The sequence below is a fragment of the Rhinatrema bivittatum genome, chromosome 3 (genome assembly GCF_901001135.1).
Source record: "Rhinatrema bivittatum chromosome 3, aRhiBiv1.1, whole genome shotgun sequence".
Lineage (NCBI taxonomy): Eukaryota > Metazoa > Chordata > Amphibia > Gymnophiona > Rhinatrematidae > Rhinatrema > Rhinatrema bivittatum.
The window spans coordinates 411,870,281-411,888,477 of record NC_042617.1 but is presented as its reverse complement, the minus strand read 5'-3'; the positions used below and the strand labels follow the sequence as shown (position 1 = coordinate 411,888,477).

Below are 18,197 nucleotides of genomic sequence, written 5' to 3'. Positions count from 1 at the left end.
TTTTTGCTCGAGTAAATACACTTTACTCAAGTAAGTGGGCTTTTCAAAATTGCTACAATATATGCCATTGAATTGTCCATAGGATTTACTCAAGTAAGTGCACTTTACTCGAGTAAATAGCTTTTGAAAATTGCTACGATAGTATGTCACATTTACATGCGTAACTCCTTTGAAAATGACCCCCTATGCGTGTAAGTAGGCTTTTGAAAATTGCTACAATATATGCTTCTTTCAAGGCTATTTTGTAAAAGAGTTACACATGTAAATATACTATCATAGCAATTTTAAAGCTATTTAAACATGTAACGTGCACTTTATTGTGAATATCTATGGACAATTCAATGGCATATATTATAACAATTTTCAAAAGCCCACTTACATGGGTAAAGTGCATTTACATGTCTAAAACCCAATTTTAAGTGTGTAAATACTTTATAAAATTACCCTCTTTATGTACATAAATCCTTTTGAAAATTACCCCCACTGTCTCCATTTGTGGGTACAAGATCTAGTATCACTCCTCCCTTTGTGGGTTCTATCACCATTTGTCTGATGAGAATCCCTTGAGGGGCATCCACAATCTCTCTATTTCTTGCAGATTCTGTAAAAGGGATAATCCAATTCATATCTGACAGATTAAAATCCCCCAAAAAGAAAAACCTCACCCTTCCTTCCCACCTTTTGATGTATTTAGCTAGATCTCTGCCAGTTCCTCTACCAATGTAGATGGATATGCCATCATCTCTTTTTAAGAGCAGCCCATATCACATCTTACTTTCCCTATGTATCCTGCGTATCAGTTGTTTGGAAATTGTTTATAACTTAAAACGCTGCTCCTCCCCCTTTTCTGTTATCTCTATTGTTCTTCAACAGCTTATAACTGATATGGCCATATCCAATTCATGAGACTCAATGAACCAGGTGTTTGTAATAGCAACAATATCCACATCTACTTCCACCATTAGAGCCTGCAGATCTAGAACTATATTGCCCAGACTATGAGTAATTGTGCTCATAGAGGCAGATTTTCAAAAGGTTATGCCCGTAAATCTGCCTGATCAACCTAGTTTGATGTTACCCAGGTAGAGAGCCCATCAAGCTAGGTTGAGAGAATATTGTACAAATCTCACCTTTGGTTGAGTTTCCTCACTCCAAAGGACATCAAATCTTCACAAGAGTGCACTGTTCTGTTCATATGTCTCACTCTGAATGTCAAAGTGGCCCCTAACCCCTACACTACTGCCTAAACCTCACCTCGATTAACTAGGTGGGCCTCCTATAGAGGTATAAATACCTAACTCTCTCTCTCTCTCTCTATCTCTGATTAGAAACACTGTGGAGCAGATTTTCAAAGGGTTACGCGCGTAACCCCGAAAACCTGCCCCTTCGCGCGCCGAGTCTATCTTACATAGGCTTGGTAGCGCGCGCAAGCCCCGGGATGTGCGTGTATCCCGGGGCTTGCAAAAAGGGGCGGGGCGTGGGCGGTCCAGGGGTGAGGTGGGGGTGTGGCCTGAGCCTCCAGGCACAGCGGCAATTTGCTGCTGTGCCCGGGATCGCGGGCCGGCTGTTTTGCCGGCGCACGTAAGCTACACCTGCCGGGAGGCATGTGCAACTTCTCCAACAAAGGTAGGGGGGGTTAGGTAGGGTTGGGGGGCGGGTTAGGTAGGGGAAGGGAGGGGAAGGTGGGGGGAGGTGGAAGGAAAGTTCCTTCCGAGGCCGCTCCGATTTCGGACATTCCAATTCTATTGGCTTCCTTCTGCCACATCCATCTTCTAGTTTAATTGTCTCTTCTATTTGTTAGGGTCAGTCAATAGAAATTGATTTTCTAATTGAATTGCTCTCGCTGGTCAGAACCATTTTAGCATCTTTGTGAGATATACTGGGCTTTTCATATGAAGAGCCCTAAAAGTCAAAGTTAGTACTTTAAACTTGATTTTCTGCTCCACAGGGACCCAATGCAGTGCTTTCAAAGCAGCAGAAATGTGAATACTTGTAGGACTGCCAGAGATCAGGTGAGCTGCTGCATTCATAAGCAGCTGCAAAGCTGCCAAGTGGCATTTGGGTAAACCCAACTAGAGAGCATTACAATAGTCGATCACTAAGAGATCAAAAGCCTGGATAACCAACCTGAAGTCATTACATTCCAAGATGTTTTTAAGTGTTGTAACTTCCTGAGCCTAAAGAAACCATTCTTAAACACTAGGTGCAATTGGGACTGAAATGTGAAAGAAGCATCAAATAGGAATCAAAGATTTCGGACATTATCTAGAAAAGGAACAATAGCCCCATCCATAACCAGCTGAGGGGTAGGGAGCTCAGAAATTTGTAGGGGAGATCAGAATTGCCTCGGTTTTATTTAAATTTAATAGCAAGCTATTGTTATTCATCCATTTCTTAATATTTCTTAAGATCTGGTGAATCGTATTATACTTCTCTGTTAAATCCGTGGATGCTGGGAATAGAAGCTGAATATCATCAGCATATATTTTAAAAGTTATCCCCAAATCCTGCAAAAATCTACCTAAAGGTTACATATATATATATATATATATATATAATATATATAAAATAAGGCTGCTGATAAGCAAGATCTTTGAGGATCTATAGAATACTTGTCTGAAAAAGGTTTTGGCCAACATGAATGAAAATTAATTAGTGCATTATTTGCAGTGTAGATTTATTGCTTACATAATTGGGTTATGATAGCTTTCATTCATCTTTACCTTCACTCCTCGGAATCCTGCAATTCCTTCAAATCCTTGTTCTCCCTCATCTCCCTGAAATATTAAAATAGGTGGGGTGTATATCAAGAGAACAAGAATGAATTATAAGTATACCGTGCACACTACGTCATTGATTTTCATTGTAAGGCGAAAGCTAAACTCCTTCCAGTAGAGCACAAATATAAAACAAACCCGGGGTACCAAGTAAAGGTGCTACAAATAAAGAAAACTAAAAATGCAGAAGATAAAGACAGAATGACAGACATAAAAATATATTAGGAAAGTCTGAAAGGTAATACAGTAGATTATCTTCTATTTGGAATGGTTGGGATGAAGCTTGTCCTGGATAATGGATTTTTCTGGATAATGGAAATTCCAGATAAGGTGAGTTTTCGGATAAAAGAATTTTGAAAAATGGAACTTTTCTGAATAATGGAACATACAAAGCCAACCAGTTTTCGGATAATAGAATTTTTTCCAGGTAATAAAACTTAGGCTGAAGCCCATGGTTTTTTTTTCAGATATAGAAAATTCTGGTTGAAGGAACTCTGGATAAAAGACACTCTACTGCATAATATTTACTGACAGAAAATAAGCAATGGAGATAAAAATGTCTGAGAGGTATGAACAGAAACTTACATGTTTGCTCCTTCAGAGGCCAATCCAAAAGGTAGAGTTTTCCCTTAAGGTAAAACTATGGGGTCAGTATTCAGACAATTTGTCTGGCTAAGTTTTGAACTTAACCAAAGAAACCGTGTGCTTTCAAATTTCCCATCACTCTGAATGTCTCCAACTTATCCAGCTAATTATATAGCCAGTGAAAAGTTAGCTGGATAAGCTGGAGGAATTCTCAGAGCATTCCACTGTGGTATCAGGTTAGCTGGATAACTTATCTGCCCATCTCCGATATTCAAATTCAGCTGGATAAGTTATCCAGCTCACTCTGGTCATACCAGAGAGCAGTCCTAAATAGCTGGGTAAGTTTATCCTGCTAACTAGGACTTTATCCAGGCAGCTATATTCAGCACCTTATTAGTAGTGCTCCGTTGTGACAATTTATCCGCTCGACGAGCTGCTAAATATTGACCTCTATGTGAATTGCTCTTTTTGTCTATTGGGTCCCAAATACAAGGGAAAGTAGGAGAAATAAAATTCTGTCTCTATTATTCTTTCTTATATATGTTTGTGCAACAACTAATTCCTTCACTACTGTTATATTTACTAAACATAGGGGTGGATTTTAAAAGGGTTACGTGCGTAATATACACGTGTAAACCTTTTAAACCCGCTCCTGCACGCGCTGAGCCTATTTTGCATAGGCCCGGTGATGTGCGCAAGCCCCGGGACACGCGCATGTCCCGGGGCTTGAAAAAAGGGGCGGGGCGGGGTGGGGCGGGGCGGAACCGAGGCCTCCTGCACAGCGGCAGTGCTGGGGGATCGCACGCCGGCTGCGCAACCTACACCTAACCAGAGGCAGGCGCAACTTATAAAATAAAGGTAGGGGGGTGATTTAGGTAGGGCTGGGGGGTGGGTTAGGTAGGGAAAGGGAGGGGAAGGTGGGGGGTGTGGAAGGAAAGTTGCTTCCGAGGCCGCTCCGATTTCGGAGCGGCCTCGGAGGGAACGGGGAAAGCCATCGGGGCTCCCCTAGGGCTCGGCGTGCGCAAGGTGCACAAGTGTGCACCCGCTTGTGCGCCGACCCTGGATTTTATAATAAGTGCACGGCTGCGCGCGCATGTTATAAAATCTACGCCCGTGCGTAGCTACTAAAATCTGGCCCATACTGCATTAGCATGCATATGAGCTGTAGAAAATATGATTTGCAGGTTTCTCAGAAGAAAATACCTTTTCTCCTTGTGCTCCAGGTTCTCCTTTATATCCCATTAAACCTGCTATTCCCTAAAGGAAAATGAAATAATTAGAGCACAGACCATGGCTTCCTAAAGTAGTAAGCCACATATCAACAGACAAAGCTTAAGACACTTTGCATTATATTTGAAATCTGATGATCTTCAATATGTATTACAATACACAAAAATTCCCACAGTATTTTATTTACCTTGAAACCTTCTACTCCTGGCAATCCTTTGAGCCCTGAAGGACCACGAACACCCTTTCAAAATAAAAATAAAATATATTTTTTTACATAGGTAAACCATGCATTTTACATTGAGCCATGATAAAATTTAATATAACTGAGCGGGCTTCTATATTACCAACAATGTATTAAGCTATATAATTTGAATTTTCCTGCATCACTATCCAATATTCTGACTTTTGTTCCATTTAGAGTAAACTTAGACTTATTACGTTAGGGGGCGGATTTTAAAAGGGTTATGCGCGTATATTACAAGCGTAACCACGAATACCCGCTCCTGCGCGTGCCGAGCCTATTTTGATTAGGCCCAGCAACGCACGCAAGCCCCGGGACGTGCATATGTCTTGGGGCTTGAAAAAAGGGGCGGGGAGTGGGCGGTCTGGGGTGGGGAAGGGGCGTGGCCAGAGGCCTCCCTAGGGCCTCTAGGCTGGGGGATCACGCGCTGGCACTCAGCCAGTGTGCGCAACCTACGCCTGCTCGGAGGCAGGCGCAACTTCTTTAACAAAGATGAGTGGGGGTTAGGTAAGGCTGGGGGGCGGGTTAGGTAGGGGAAGGGAAGGGAAGGTGGGGGGGCGGAAGGAAAGTTCCCTCCAAGGCCGCTCCAATTTCGGAGTGGCCTTGGAGGGAACGGGGAAAGCCATCGGGTCTCCCCTAGGGCTCGGCGTGCGCAAGGTGCACAAATGTGCACCCCCTTGTGCGCGCTGACCCTGGATTTTATAACTTGCGCGTGGCTGTGTGCACATGTTATAAAATCGGGCATAGATCTGTGCACGCCGGGTTGCGCTCACAAATCTACGCCCACGCATAACTCTTAAAATCCGGCCCTAAGTGTCTATTCTGTGTAGGAACATCTTTGGTTTCTTATGGAATATTAACTTCTGGGTGGTACCTAAGCACATGATAAGGAATCTGTGACAGCCATAACTCCAAATACAGTGTTTTCTTTACCTTTTCTGATTTTAACTATAGTAATCTACTGAACTGTAATTTCCTGAAATGTCAGTGGTTGCTCATGATTTATCTAAAAATTGCCAGGAAAATTACTTTAACTGTCTGATTGGCCTATGAGCTAGGGCACAGAGGTTGGGAGTCTGAAGATCAAATTTAAATCCCATATCTTGTACTTATTCATTGGATGGTATTCCGAAAATTAAGAGACCCCACCTAGGACAAAATTTCTGTTGGATGAGACTTTTTCCTTAATTTTCTTCCACAAATAGTAGCATACATTCAGGAGCTGCTGTGGCTTGTGAAGCATTCTGAGACACTGATGATATCAAAAGAGTTTCCCTTCCTTTTCACACTGAAGTGATTCTAATCAATCTTCTATACAATGGTTTGGCTTCCATTATTTCTCATCACAGATCAAAAAATCTGTTATTTCTCTCTGGGTAGGTGGTAGCAGTCATAGTATATTTTGATATAGTGACCAAAGTTAACTCAGAGCTGTAGAGCAGACAATACACTTGATAATAGCAGAAAAACAAACCTAGAAAAACAAAAAATATTCAAGTAACCCATGAAATTGTGGCACAAAATTCTTTATCATGCTCAAATTTAAAATATATAAAAGGACTGTGTGCCATGGAAGGCAGATTCAAACTAGTTTGTTCCAATACTTTTTCCTCTAATGCATCTCAAAATTCCAGCACTCGCAGGTGAATTTTAAAAGCTTGATGCGCGCATCGAATAGGGGATAAGCAAACAAGCGTTTTTAAAAGCCTCCCGGATATGTGCATGTCTCCTGCTGTGCGCACACATTTTTTTTTTTTTCAAAAAAGGGGAACAGCTAACAGGGGGAAGGAGGGCTATTAAACTGGGGGGTTGAAAGTGCAGTCCCTTAACTGGGTGAACTGGTGAAAACCTGGGAAAACAGGCAATGATGTCAGCGCGCATCTATTAAAATTCCCCACTTACATGGTAGAAGTGGCAATGACTCGCGTAGGCGCACCCCCACCTAAAATTGAGTGCACCTATGCATGCATTCAGCCTATTTTATAACATGTGTGTATATAGCTGCATATGTTATAAAAAAGCCATATCCCTGGGCGTGGGCCAACAAATGCGCCAGCGTGCCGGTTTAAAAGTTACCGTCTTAATGTTTCCTCTTTCTTAAAAGGTGTATTAGGGTCATATCCAGTTGGAAATCGGGAGCTCCATTTCAGATGTTCTTTAATTGCGATTGGAAGAGAAATAAATCAACCTTCTTTCAATTTCTCTTCACCTGGAAATGGCTTCGCATACAGAGAGAAAGAGGATGTTTCAGAGACAGGAGGGCTGAAAAGGGACTAGGAGATACAGAACAAGGGATAGAAAAAAAAGAATAAAGAGGGATGCTTTGGTATGTGCAAGAGAGGACACAGGTGAGAGTATAATGGCATATAAGTGCATGTGTAAAAGGAGGAGGAAAGGTGCTGTAATGGGAGGGACATGAGGATTTTGCACGGGAAAAGTTTAAAGGCAATAGAGAGAAACCAAGGGCCTGATTTACTACCCCGTCTTTCCCAAAGATTCAAAATGGGGAAAACGTCTTAGTAACTCAAGCCATAAATCAGCCAGGAGAGCAGACAGAGCAGCAAGAGATCTCACATACAAATACAACATTCCAAAAGGACTTGACGGTGAGAAGTAGAACATGAAGAGAATGGATAAGAGATCACACAAATCTAAGGACAATTTTCAAAGCCATTTGCACGTGTAAATAGTGATTTACATACATAAATCGTTGGTCCAAAATTGCCCTCCCTCTATGCAGCTAAAAACATGGACTAAGGCATGTACCTTAAGCCAAATTAAGAGGTGGAAATCCCGGGGCTCGTGTTTTTTGGTTGGGGGAGGAAAATAACAGACAGGGATGGTAACTATTTTGGGCACATAAGCACACACGCCTAGGGATGTGGCCATTTTATAACTTGTGCACGCAGGTGTGCGGCTGTTATAAAATAGCCTGACCACGCGTACATGGGCATGCAATTTAAAGTGTGTGTGTGCCCAGTTGTGTAAATTGGGTATTTACTGCAATAATCAGTGCATTTTATAACCAGCGCACATCCATACCATGAGCAGTTTCACCAGTTCAGCCACCAGTTTGCCAGTCTAGAGTTACATCTTCCAAACCTCTTTGCTTTAATAGCCTGCAACCCCCAGTTAGTTACCCTATACCCTTTAAACCCCTCAAAGATAGCAGGTTTTTATTTTTATTTTTTTAACATACACCTCCTCCATAGGTGAAGTAAAGTTACGCGCTACTGGACCTGGGCGCATGCCCGGTCACATAAGTATTTATGCGCACATCTGTTGGTCACACCCCAAAATGCCCATTGCCCTCCCAGACCACACCCGAGTGAGATGTGCGTACAGTGAGAGATGCACACGCATCTCGGGGCTTTTAAAATTCACTTCCTAGATTTCATATTCAACCTACATGCGTTATGTTCCATGAGAAAAGTGCAGGTGCAAATGCTCCTGGCTATTTTGTTCCTGAGACAAGTTTTAAAGCAAAAGTACACATGCACGCTCTCTTCGTTAATTAGGGCAAAGTCTGCAGGTAAAAAATACCCATGGACATTGTCCCAATCTCCGGTAACAAATTGCCTCCAACTCTATAACATGTTTGGATTTCTTTTTCAAGGAAGACAAATTCCTGCAGGGTTTTTTTTTAACTCTTCTACTGTACCATGTACAGATGAAATAGAAATACTCGCCTGTTCTCCAGAGGGCCCTCCCATTTCCTGTTCACCTTTAATGCCTATTTCACCCTGGAAGGAAAACAAAATGTATTGCAATTTTAAAGAAGAAAAAGAAACTTCAAGTTTATATATTTAACATCTCTAAAAATGAAGTCTTACTTTGGGGCCAGGTTCACCAACAGGTCCATCAGGGCCTGTATCACCTCTTCTTCCCTACACAGAAACAATATATCATTACAAACTGTTGCCGAGTGCACGTCCGAGACGTGCTTCAGGTAGAATACATAACAGGCAGTGAGCAGGAAAAAAATGCTGCAGGAATTAGAAAAATATTCTCTTTTAATGCCCAATGAGTTGTATGCTATGTTGTGAATGTTTTAAGAAGTTACCACAAGGAGCAATAAAGTTTTTTGCATGCAACAACAATTTGCTTATTTTTTAGTAGCTTTGTTTGCCTTTTTTTAAAGAGTCTATTGTAAGCAATGTACATTAGGAGAATATTATTGCATTTTCATAGTAACAACAAAAAGACAGTTTACAAAAGCACCATTTAATTGCACTTTCCTTAAAAAGACATCAAACTGCGCGTGCAAACAACAAAAACTGTGTGAAAAAAAAGAAAACAGCAATATAAGCATAGAAAAGGTCAGAAAATCGAAGAATCTACTCGCACCTTAACTAACACCAAAAACATACTTTGTAGTTTCTAGAGCAAAGTTCAAAAATTGTCTGCTCCATTTAGCTCACATAAAAGCTCCAAACCAGCTTGTAGGATACTTGCATACATTACGTTAGACATATTTGTTCAATTCATATTTATTCTCAAAAGAAGCTTCCATCACAAGCACAGCAGTCTTAAACATCACCAGAAGAAATCCTTGCCCCCAAAAAGGCAGGAGCAAAAACAACCAGTGTTCAGATGTTTAATGTTGGAAACCGTTAGCACTTAAACTTTATTATCCATATATGAGGAAAAAGGCAAAGGAAAACTTGTTGTGGGTTTCTATTTGAAATCCAGAAACCAACATGATTACCATATTTCCATTTCTGCCAGGTTCTCCTTGTTCACCTGTGCTTCCTTTCTGCCCCTATGTAAAACACAAGACAAAGGTATATTATTTTTGTGGTATCAGGAAAAAAAATTTCACATACTGAAATATTACTGTAGCATATTATACCTTTGGGCCCATTATTCCTTGATCACCTGGTCTACCATGGGAACATTCACAAGAAGGATTTCCACCTAGGCCTCTATCAGCATTCCCCCCACACTAAAAAGAAACGACAAATTGAGGATGCACTGTATTCCAATGTCATACTCTGGAAATTAGATCCACAATTCACATTAACCATGCACTGAGAATATCTTCCTCTGGATTAATAATAGCATTGGATAATCACCACAATGTGATAATATCAATGCTGGAGATGTATACTCACAGTCTCAGAGAGTTCACAGCATCCTTCCAGTGAAGCTTTCTCTGGATCACAATGTATTTCAAACTGTTGCAAATCCAGCTGCCAGACATAGTGATATAAAGTGAGAAAAGATGATAAATCCTGAAAACAATTATTCAGTCTATTTTCATATTTTGCTGTGCAATGAAATTTGTGAGGACTAAGATGTAATACTTCAGACCTTATTTTCAAAAGATTTTTGACTTACAGATACAGATGTACAAAACTCTTTTTTCCATGATAAGCCTCTTTTTTTTAATTAAGCAAATAGGAATGAAGCTTCAAAGGAGTTCTGCGTGTTAAAATAGCATATATACTTGCAAGTAGCATGTGTGCACATATATGCTATTTTATAAACGTCTAGAGCATGCACATATTTTCAATTTCATTGGTACATTTTACTGTGCTAAAATGGGGCAGTCTACATGTGTTCCGGGGTACGATACTGAAGTACATACGGTAATTGCAATTTTTAAGAGATATACATGTAAACATTACCAAACTTGTTTGTATACTTTTACACATGCTAATTGATATACACAGGTGGAATCAGACTGGTGGATATTTAGGGTGTAGTGCTAGATCGACTAAGGGCCTTATTTTCTAAACGGATCGCACACGATAACAAAATGGGGGCGAAGTTGGCCCCGGAAGAGGAGGAGTCGGGGCGTCACCGGGGCTGACTCCGCGAAGACGCCACGGACGACAAAAAGGTAAGGCCCTTTTCGCATCCGAGTTCGCGCCCAATAGCTACACCTTCTAAGGTGGCGCTATTGGGTGCGAAACCGGCAGTGATCGCACCGCGACGGTGCGATCGCTGCCGGTTAGCGCAGGCCCACCCCCCGTTTCGGCCCCCCGCCCCTCATTCTCTAAAGTATCGCAGGCCTGCGATACTTTAGAAAATGAAGCCCCAAGTGAACTAGAGAAGGTATCGATGAAATGATGATTCCAAGTACTTGTACATAAGTTATAAATTACTTCCCTCTGTGTTAATTTTGGGTGTTTATTTACACAGGGCCAGATTTTCGAACCTATGCGTGGGCGTAGATTTGTGCACGCAACCGGCGCGCACAAATGTACGCCCAATTTTATAACATGCACGCGCAGCCGCGTGCATGTTATAAAATCTGGGGTAGCACGCGCAAGGGGGTCTACACGTGCACCTTGCGCCTGCTGAGCCCTAGGGGAGCCCTGATGGCTTTCCCTGTTCCCTCCAAGGCTGCTCCAATTTCGGACCGGCCTCGGCGGGATCTTTCCTTATGCCCCCCACCTTCCCCTCCCTTCCCGCCCCCCAGCCCTACCTAAATCCCTCCCCACCTTTATTTTTTTATTTACGCCTGCCTCTGGGCAGGTGTAGGTTGCGCGCACTGGCCAACTGCCAATGCGCGATCCCCCGGCACAGCCGCTATGCCGGAGGCCTCAGTCCTACCCTCACCCCACCCCGTCCCGCCCACTCCCCACCCCTTTTTTTAAGCCCCGGGACATACACGCATCCCGGGCCTATGCAAAATAGACTTGGTGCGCGCAGGAAGGGTTTAAAAGGGTTACGCGCAAATATTACACATGTAACACTTTTAAAATCCACCCCACAGTGTCAGAATTATTTCATGTGTAAAATATACGTACATATCTTTATAAAATGGGTACCAAAAGTAAGGGGTAGATTTTAAAACCTGCACGCATGCTTCCATGTGTATGCGGTTTCCGCCGAGCGCACATGGATGCACTGATTTTCTAAGATGCGCACGTCGCCGCATGCATGTTATAAAATACGATACCTGTGCACACATACATGCTCGATTTTAATATTGGTGTGCGCATGTGTGGCCGGGTTGCAACTCGCACGCGGGGGGGAATTTTTTAAAGTACGTGCAGTGACATGCTGGGCCTTTACCCAGTTCCCTATCCCCCTACCTACTCTGCCTCCCTTTTCCCCTCTCCTCCCCGACCCCTAAAATCTTTCTTCTTACGTTTTTCTTTTTTTTTTAAACTTATTTCACCTGAAAAGATGAAGTAAGTTCCACATGACTGCCAGTGGCTGGTGCGCGCTTCCCCAGGACAGGGCCTAATGGCCACTGTCCCAGTTGGCCCCCACCACTCCCGGCCCACCCTTTCAAGGAGCCCGGCACTTCCATGCATACTGGGGGATACGCGTATGGCCAGGCCATTTTTAAAAAGTGCTAGGCGTGCATACGACCCGGCCATGTGCATATCCCCCGGGTGTTACGTGTGCCAGGCTTTTAAAATTTGGGCTTGTGCATTTTCTTACAATGCAAATATATGTGCATGCTGAAACATATGCGCATACCTTTGGAGCAGAAATCTGTGGTATAAACTATACAGCTCCCACCACACAGATGATAAACTACAAGCTTTAATCTCCACACATCCACTTATTTGTAGAAATGCTGTATTGCGGATAGGTATGGAAGTTGGCCTCATAATATACAACCTTGGTGAAAGTTTATTGAATAATTTGAATAATACATAATTATGTAAAATATTAATATTGTTGTGTAGGTCTACCTATACAAAAGCTTTTTAAGATAAGCATGAAATACTGTAGTGCATTCTGAAAGGAGTATATTAAAAGAAAACCAGAGATTTATGGTCTATGGCATTCATTGCAAAAGGAGGTAAATTGAGCAGACTAGATAGGCCATACGCCTTATAGTTAATATCTGCCGTCAAATGCTATGTTTCTATGCTTAAACTATTTGTATTTATTCTGGATATATTTCTACCACAATACACTTCAATGGATTAATACTGTAAATACTAGAACTAAAAGAGTTTACTTAAAAATGTCACTGAATTAGTTACAGTTCTGATAAAGCAGTATATTCATGTTTGATCTCTGGTTCCAGAATAATTATATCCAACTTAATTATTGAAAATCATAACATTATCATTTTAGCACAAATAACTAGTTCAACTGTTTTTGTTGATAAATGTACACACAATACAGCTACTTTTGGAGATGTGATCCCATTGCCCATTAACTAAAGAGAGATTACTTTTGTAAAGGTGTTTAATCAGGAAAGAAATCCTTTTCTTAAATGTATTTAAAACATTTTGGGCTGAATTTTCAACAAGATTTATACACATAAAGACCCGTTTTATGCATTTAAATAGGCTTTTGAAAACTGCCCTGGGGGTTTTGTTTGTTAAAGTATGCACAAAAGGGATTTCACGCATACTTTTACACGCACTAAAAAGTGGCACTGCAAACGGCGGACTTGGGAGCGAGGAAATCATTTACATGAGTACTTTCCATTTTCAATTGCATGAGTGTAAAATATACACTTGCTAAATTGCAGGTGTAAATGTGTGCGTGAATGCCATGAGAGATCTGCGCACATTTGCCAATGTTCAAAGTGGATGTATGCGCATAAGTCCACTTTGAAAATTCAAACTAAAGTCTGCATGTAATTTCTACATACAGGGGCAGATTTGTACATTTGTGCGCGCTATCCGGCGGTGCACACAAATGTACACCCGATTTTATAACAAAAGCGCGTTGCCGCGTGCATGTTATAAAATCCGGGGTCGGAGCGCGCAAGGGGGTGCACACTTGTGCACCTTGTATGCGCTGAGCCCTAGGGGAGCACCAATAGCTTTCCCCGTTCCCTCCAAGGCCGCTCCAAAATCGGAGCGGCCTCGGAGGGAAATTTTCTTCTGTTTCCCCCCCCCCCCGCCCATCTTTCCCTCCCTTCCCCTATCTAACCACCCCCCAGCCATACCTAAATCCCCCCCTACCTTATTTCAAGTAGATACGCCTGCCTCTGGTTACCTCTGGTAGGCGTATCTTGCACGTGCCGGCCAGCTGCCGGCTCGCCATCCCCTGGCACATCCGCTGTGCCAGAGGCCTCAGTCCTGCCCCCAAACCACCCCCGGACCTGCACCCCACCCACGACCCCGCCCCTTTTTCAAAGCCCCGGGACATACCCGCGTCCCGGGGCTTGCACGCGCCGCCAAGCCTGGGCAAAATAGGCTTGGCGTGCGCAGGGGGTTTTTAAAGGGTTTCACGCGTAACTCTTTGAAAATCTACCCCACAGACTTTAGCCTGATATTGGGCATTATCTAATTACCCTCTCTAGGAGAAATCACTTCAAATCTGCAAGTAGATAGAACTGCAAAACAATCACTGTAATGTAGTTGCTCTTTTAGCTAGAGCTCTGCAATTTTTGGTGCTCTGAATTCAGTGACATCACTGACTTCTATTGCTAGGGGTGCCAGCATAAAGGAGACACCTTTGATTTTCAAGCTCTGTGATTGCCAAAATGCAGCAGAAGATAGCACTACAAATGACAGGGAGGTCTTAGGTTAAGGGATTAAATCCAGGTCTAATATGATGGGATGAGTAAAAATTCATCCTTGGACAGAACAACTTTGGTTAACTTTACCAGGAATAGAGGGTGAGGGAAATGTTCTGCTTTTCTACTTCAGAATATTAGAAATAGATTATCTAGCAAAAATTCAGTACAGCATCTTACCAAAACAGATGATTCATCAATTTCTCTTTTTACAATGGATGTATATCCATTCTTGTAAACTGGGCCTTGTTCGTTTATTGAGACTGCATTGACTTCCTGACAGTCAATAAATAATCTCACTTGATTCCCTTTCACACTCAATGCTAACTTGTGCCAAGAACCATCAAAAAGTTTGTTCACATCATGGAATGTTTTGATCATAAATGTCTTCTGTGGTGTGGCATAAAAGAAGTCCAATGATTTTGTATCTCCAAGGAAGCGAATGCCAACTTGTTCTTTGCCTTCTGAATCACTAACTTGCCACAAATTCCACACATTTTGTGGAGTGTCATCCAACATCTTAAAGGTAGTTATGATGGAATAATCTGATGGTAGTCCATCTGGGTAGACAGAACTGTAAGACAAAAATGCAGTGTAATTTATTGTCCATTATAAAACCCAAATGATAATGTGCTGAGATGTTTTACCTAACACACAGGGGTAGGCTGCTAAAATGTTGAAAATTTCTGTGGGAACTTGTGAATAACCTTGCAAGAACAGTGACTCTATGTAAATAAACCAAGTTGTCTGGAATGCTTGCCTGTAGAAATCTATACCTTCAAACCACAAAACAAAGAGATGTAAATTTTCAAAAATTCTTATTAGATCTTTGACAAAAAACTTGTGGCATGAAGCTATAGGAGGTGGCAGCCTACAGTACTTTGTAAAGTGGAAATTTATATCTGAACCAAGACAAATATATTTTAATCAATAAGATAAATATTTAAGGGTCAATATTCAAAGCCATTTAAACAGAAACTCACAAGTTATCAGTCTGAATGCAAGTTTTTGAATATTGAGCCACTTATATGACTAGATTTTAGCTGGATACGTTATTAACTAGTTAAAATCTAGCAAAATAAAAGAAAGGCATTCGGTGGTGGGGGGGGGGGGTGTTTAGGAAGGAGTTCAGTTATCCAGCTAAGGGCCTGATTCATCAAGGTATTTTCCCCATAGACACAGAATGGGAGAAAAGTCTTAGTGAATCAGGCAGTAAGTTAGCTGGAAAAGGTTAGACCTGCTTCAGAACAGAGGGAGGGGAACGGGGATGGGTGGGCTGCATTTCAAAGGGTCTTTTTATGGTGGAGAGGATTGTGGGGGCTTTAGCAGTTGTGATTTCAAAGATTAATTGTGAGGGAGTGGGAATTGGGTTAGGAGGCACACGTTTTAGTTTTTTTTTTATCCAGCCACTCAAGACCACATAACTTTAGACCTAACCAGACATTAAGATCATAAGAACATAAGAACATGCCATACAGGCTCAGACCAAGGGTCCATCAAGCCCAGCATCCTGTTAACAACAATGGCCAATCCAGGCCATAAGAACCTGGCAAGTACCCAAAAACTAAGTCTAATCCATGTTATCGTTGCTAGTAATAGCAGTGGCTATTTTCTAAGTCAACTTAATTAATAGCAGGTAATGGACTTCTCCTCCAAGAACTTATCCAATCCTTTCTTAAACACAGCTATACTAACAGTACTAACCACATCCTCTGGCAACAAATTCCAGAGTTTAATTGTGCGTTGAGTAAAAAAGAACTTTCTCTGATTAGTTTTAAATGTGCTACATGCTAACTTCATGGAGTGCCCCCCTAGTCTTTCTATTATCCGAAAGAGTAAATTACCGATTCACATTTACCCGTTCTAGACCTCTCATGTAATGTGTATGTGTAATGTGTATGTGAGACAGGGAGGGTCCATCTGTGTGTCAATGTGTATGTGTGCAAGAGAGATAGAGCATGTTTTTGGCTGGCTTGTGGCTGTGAGAGAGGGCATGTGTGTGATTGAGCCTGTTTGTAATTGAGATAGAACGTGTGTGATTGAGAGCTTGTGTGTAAGTGAAATAGAGAGAGCATGTGTGTGATTGAAATCCTGTGTGTAAGAGGGAGCGAGAGCATTGTGTGATTGAGAGAGACTGGCCAGAGAGGTGACGTGTGTATGTGTGAGACTGATCAGGGAGATGACTGGTGACTGGTATGTGTGTGCTTGTGTGTGTGTGTGTGTGTGTGTGTGTGTGTGTGTGAGAGAGAGAGAGAGAGAGAGAGAGAGAGACTGGTTGGGGAAACTTCAAACCTCATCCAACAGCACCCATCCTGATATCGTTAAGCGTACTCCAGCATACAGCCGGATCTCACCAATCAAATTTCACCCGTCCGCAATTGCATCAAACACCATCCAGCACTCATCCTAACCTCGTCTATCTTACTCCAGCTCGCATCCTGATCTCATCAAGCACACTCCAACACGCTCCCTTTTGGTTGCACCGACCACGACCTGCCAAGCCGACCACGGTCAACACGCCGACCACAGACGGATCTCAGCGCCTGCCAGTGCCGACAAAGAACCGGCCCGGGGCCTCCCGACTCCACCGGAAGTGAAGGGAAGAAGCCCGGAAGAAGAGGAGAGCATGCCAGCGCCAGCACGGAGAAAAAAAAAATAAAAATAAAGAAAGAAAATAAAATAAAGAAGAGAAAAGAAGGGAAAACTGCAAAATTCAACGGAAAAACCCACCAACCAGACCAATAAGAGAAGATAAAGAAAAGGTAAGACTGACCATCGCCGGGCGCCGTCCCTTGATCCTCCCTATGCCCCCGAACCTCTCGCCGGTCTCCAGAGCCGCATCCCACTGTCGCCGGGGAGGCGGGCCCAAGCGGCCTTTAAATTATGGTGCTCGACTGCGGTGTATGCCCCTTCGTGCAGTCCCTAAGTGCTCCATCCCTTTCAGTCAGTACTCCATCGCAGTTACAAACCTCTCCCAGTCATCATCAACTCATCTTCAGTCATGCTCTTGTACCCTATCCCTACCATCAAAAACCTCTACAACAACCGCAAAAAACACGCCGACCCTACATTCCTCCATCATAAGCGTTTGATACCCATAATGACATCCCCATTCACTCAATTCCTTGGGCTATCCTTATTCTCACTAACACACTTTAATGCCCAATCCATTTAGAAAAAAACACATTCAGTCAATGACTATCTCCTGAACTCACAACCGGATATATGTGCCATCACTGAAACCTGGTTGAAACACACAGACCTAGCCCTAATCAATCAACTACCCCTTCACCTCTACGATAACCATTCAATACCTAGACCCAAAAACAGAGGGGGGGGGACTCTGCTTAGCTGCAAAAAAAGAGTTTAGACTATCCCAACAGATCACTATACACACCTCCCGTCTGGAATTTGCACTTTTTAGCTCAAAACAACTCCAAATTTCTCTACTCTAAGCTCCACCCAGCCTTTTAGACTCGTATCCATCTCCGCTCATTGAGCTCATCGCCAAACACATCAAAAACGACACCCCAGCAGTCATCTTGGGAGATTTTAACCTTCACATTGACGTGACCCCCCTATCCTCCAACTGTGAAACGCTACTGTCCGCCTTCAAGGCCATAGGCTTCTCTCAAATAGTCAAAAGTCCCACGCACAAAGCGGGGCACACACTGGACCTTATATTCATAAACTCAGGCCTTACACATTCTTCCCCACCTCATTGCTCCCCTATCCCATGATCAGACCATCTAATGGTCACTACGGATCTCTGTATCAAGGACAATCCAGTTTCACCAGTCCCCAAAATCACAATTCACTACAGGAACTCAAGCTCCATGGAAGACCTTACCTCCTATCTTTCATTGGAACTCTCTAACCTCGACCTTTCTGACACAGAGGCAGCCATCACTTCGTG

The 18,197-nt window shown here is 42.6% G+C and overlaps 1 protein-coding gene across 1 annotated transcript in view; it reads right to left on the bottom strand.

The window, feature by feature from the left end:
* LOC115088608 (collagen alpha-1(IX) chain-like) overlaps nucleotides 1-18,197 on the bottom strand; it is a 104,744-nt gene that overhangs the window by 64,679 nt on the left and 21,868 nt on the right. The window contains exons 3-11 of the mRNA XM_029596868.1: nucleotides 14,468-14,855; nucleotides 9,948-10,025; nucleotides 9,686-9,778; nucleotides 9,542-9,595; nucleotides 8,667-8,720; nucleotides 8,523-8,576; nucleotides 4,780-4,833; nucleotides 4,566-4,619; nucleotides 2,724-2,777 (exon numbers count right to left, since the gene is read on the bottom strand). Of these exons, the coding sequence (XP_029452728.1) occupies nucleotides 2,724-2,777; nucleotides 4,566-4,619; nucleotides 4,780-4,833; nucleotides 8,523-8,576; nucleotides 8,667-8,720; nucleotides 9,542-9,595; nucleotides 9,686-9,778; nucleotides 9,948-10,025; nucleotides 14,468-14,855 (883 nt within the window). The remainder of the gene's footprint in view (nucleotides 1-2,723; nucleotides 2,778-4,565; nucleotides 4,620-4,779; nucleotides 4,834-8,522; nucleotides 8,577-8,666; nucleotides 8,721-9,541; nucleotides 9,596-9,685; nucleotides 9,779-9,947; nucleotides 10,026-14,467; nucleotides 14,856-18,197) is intronic.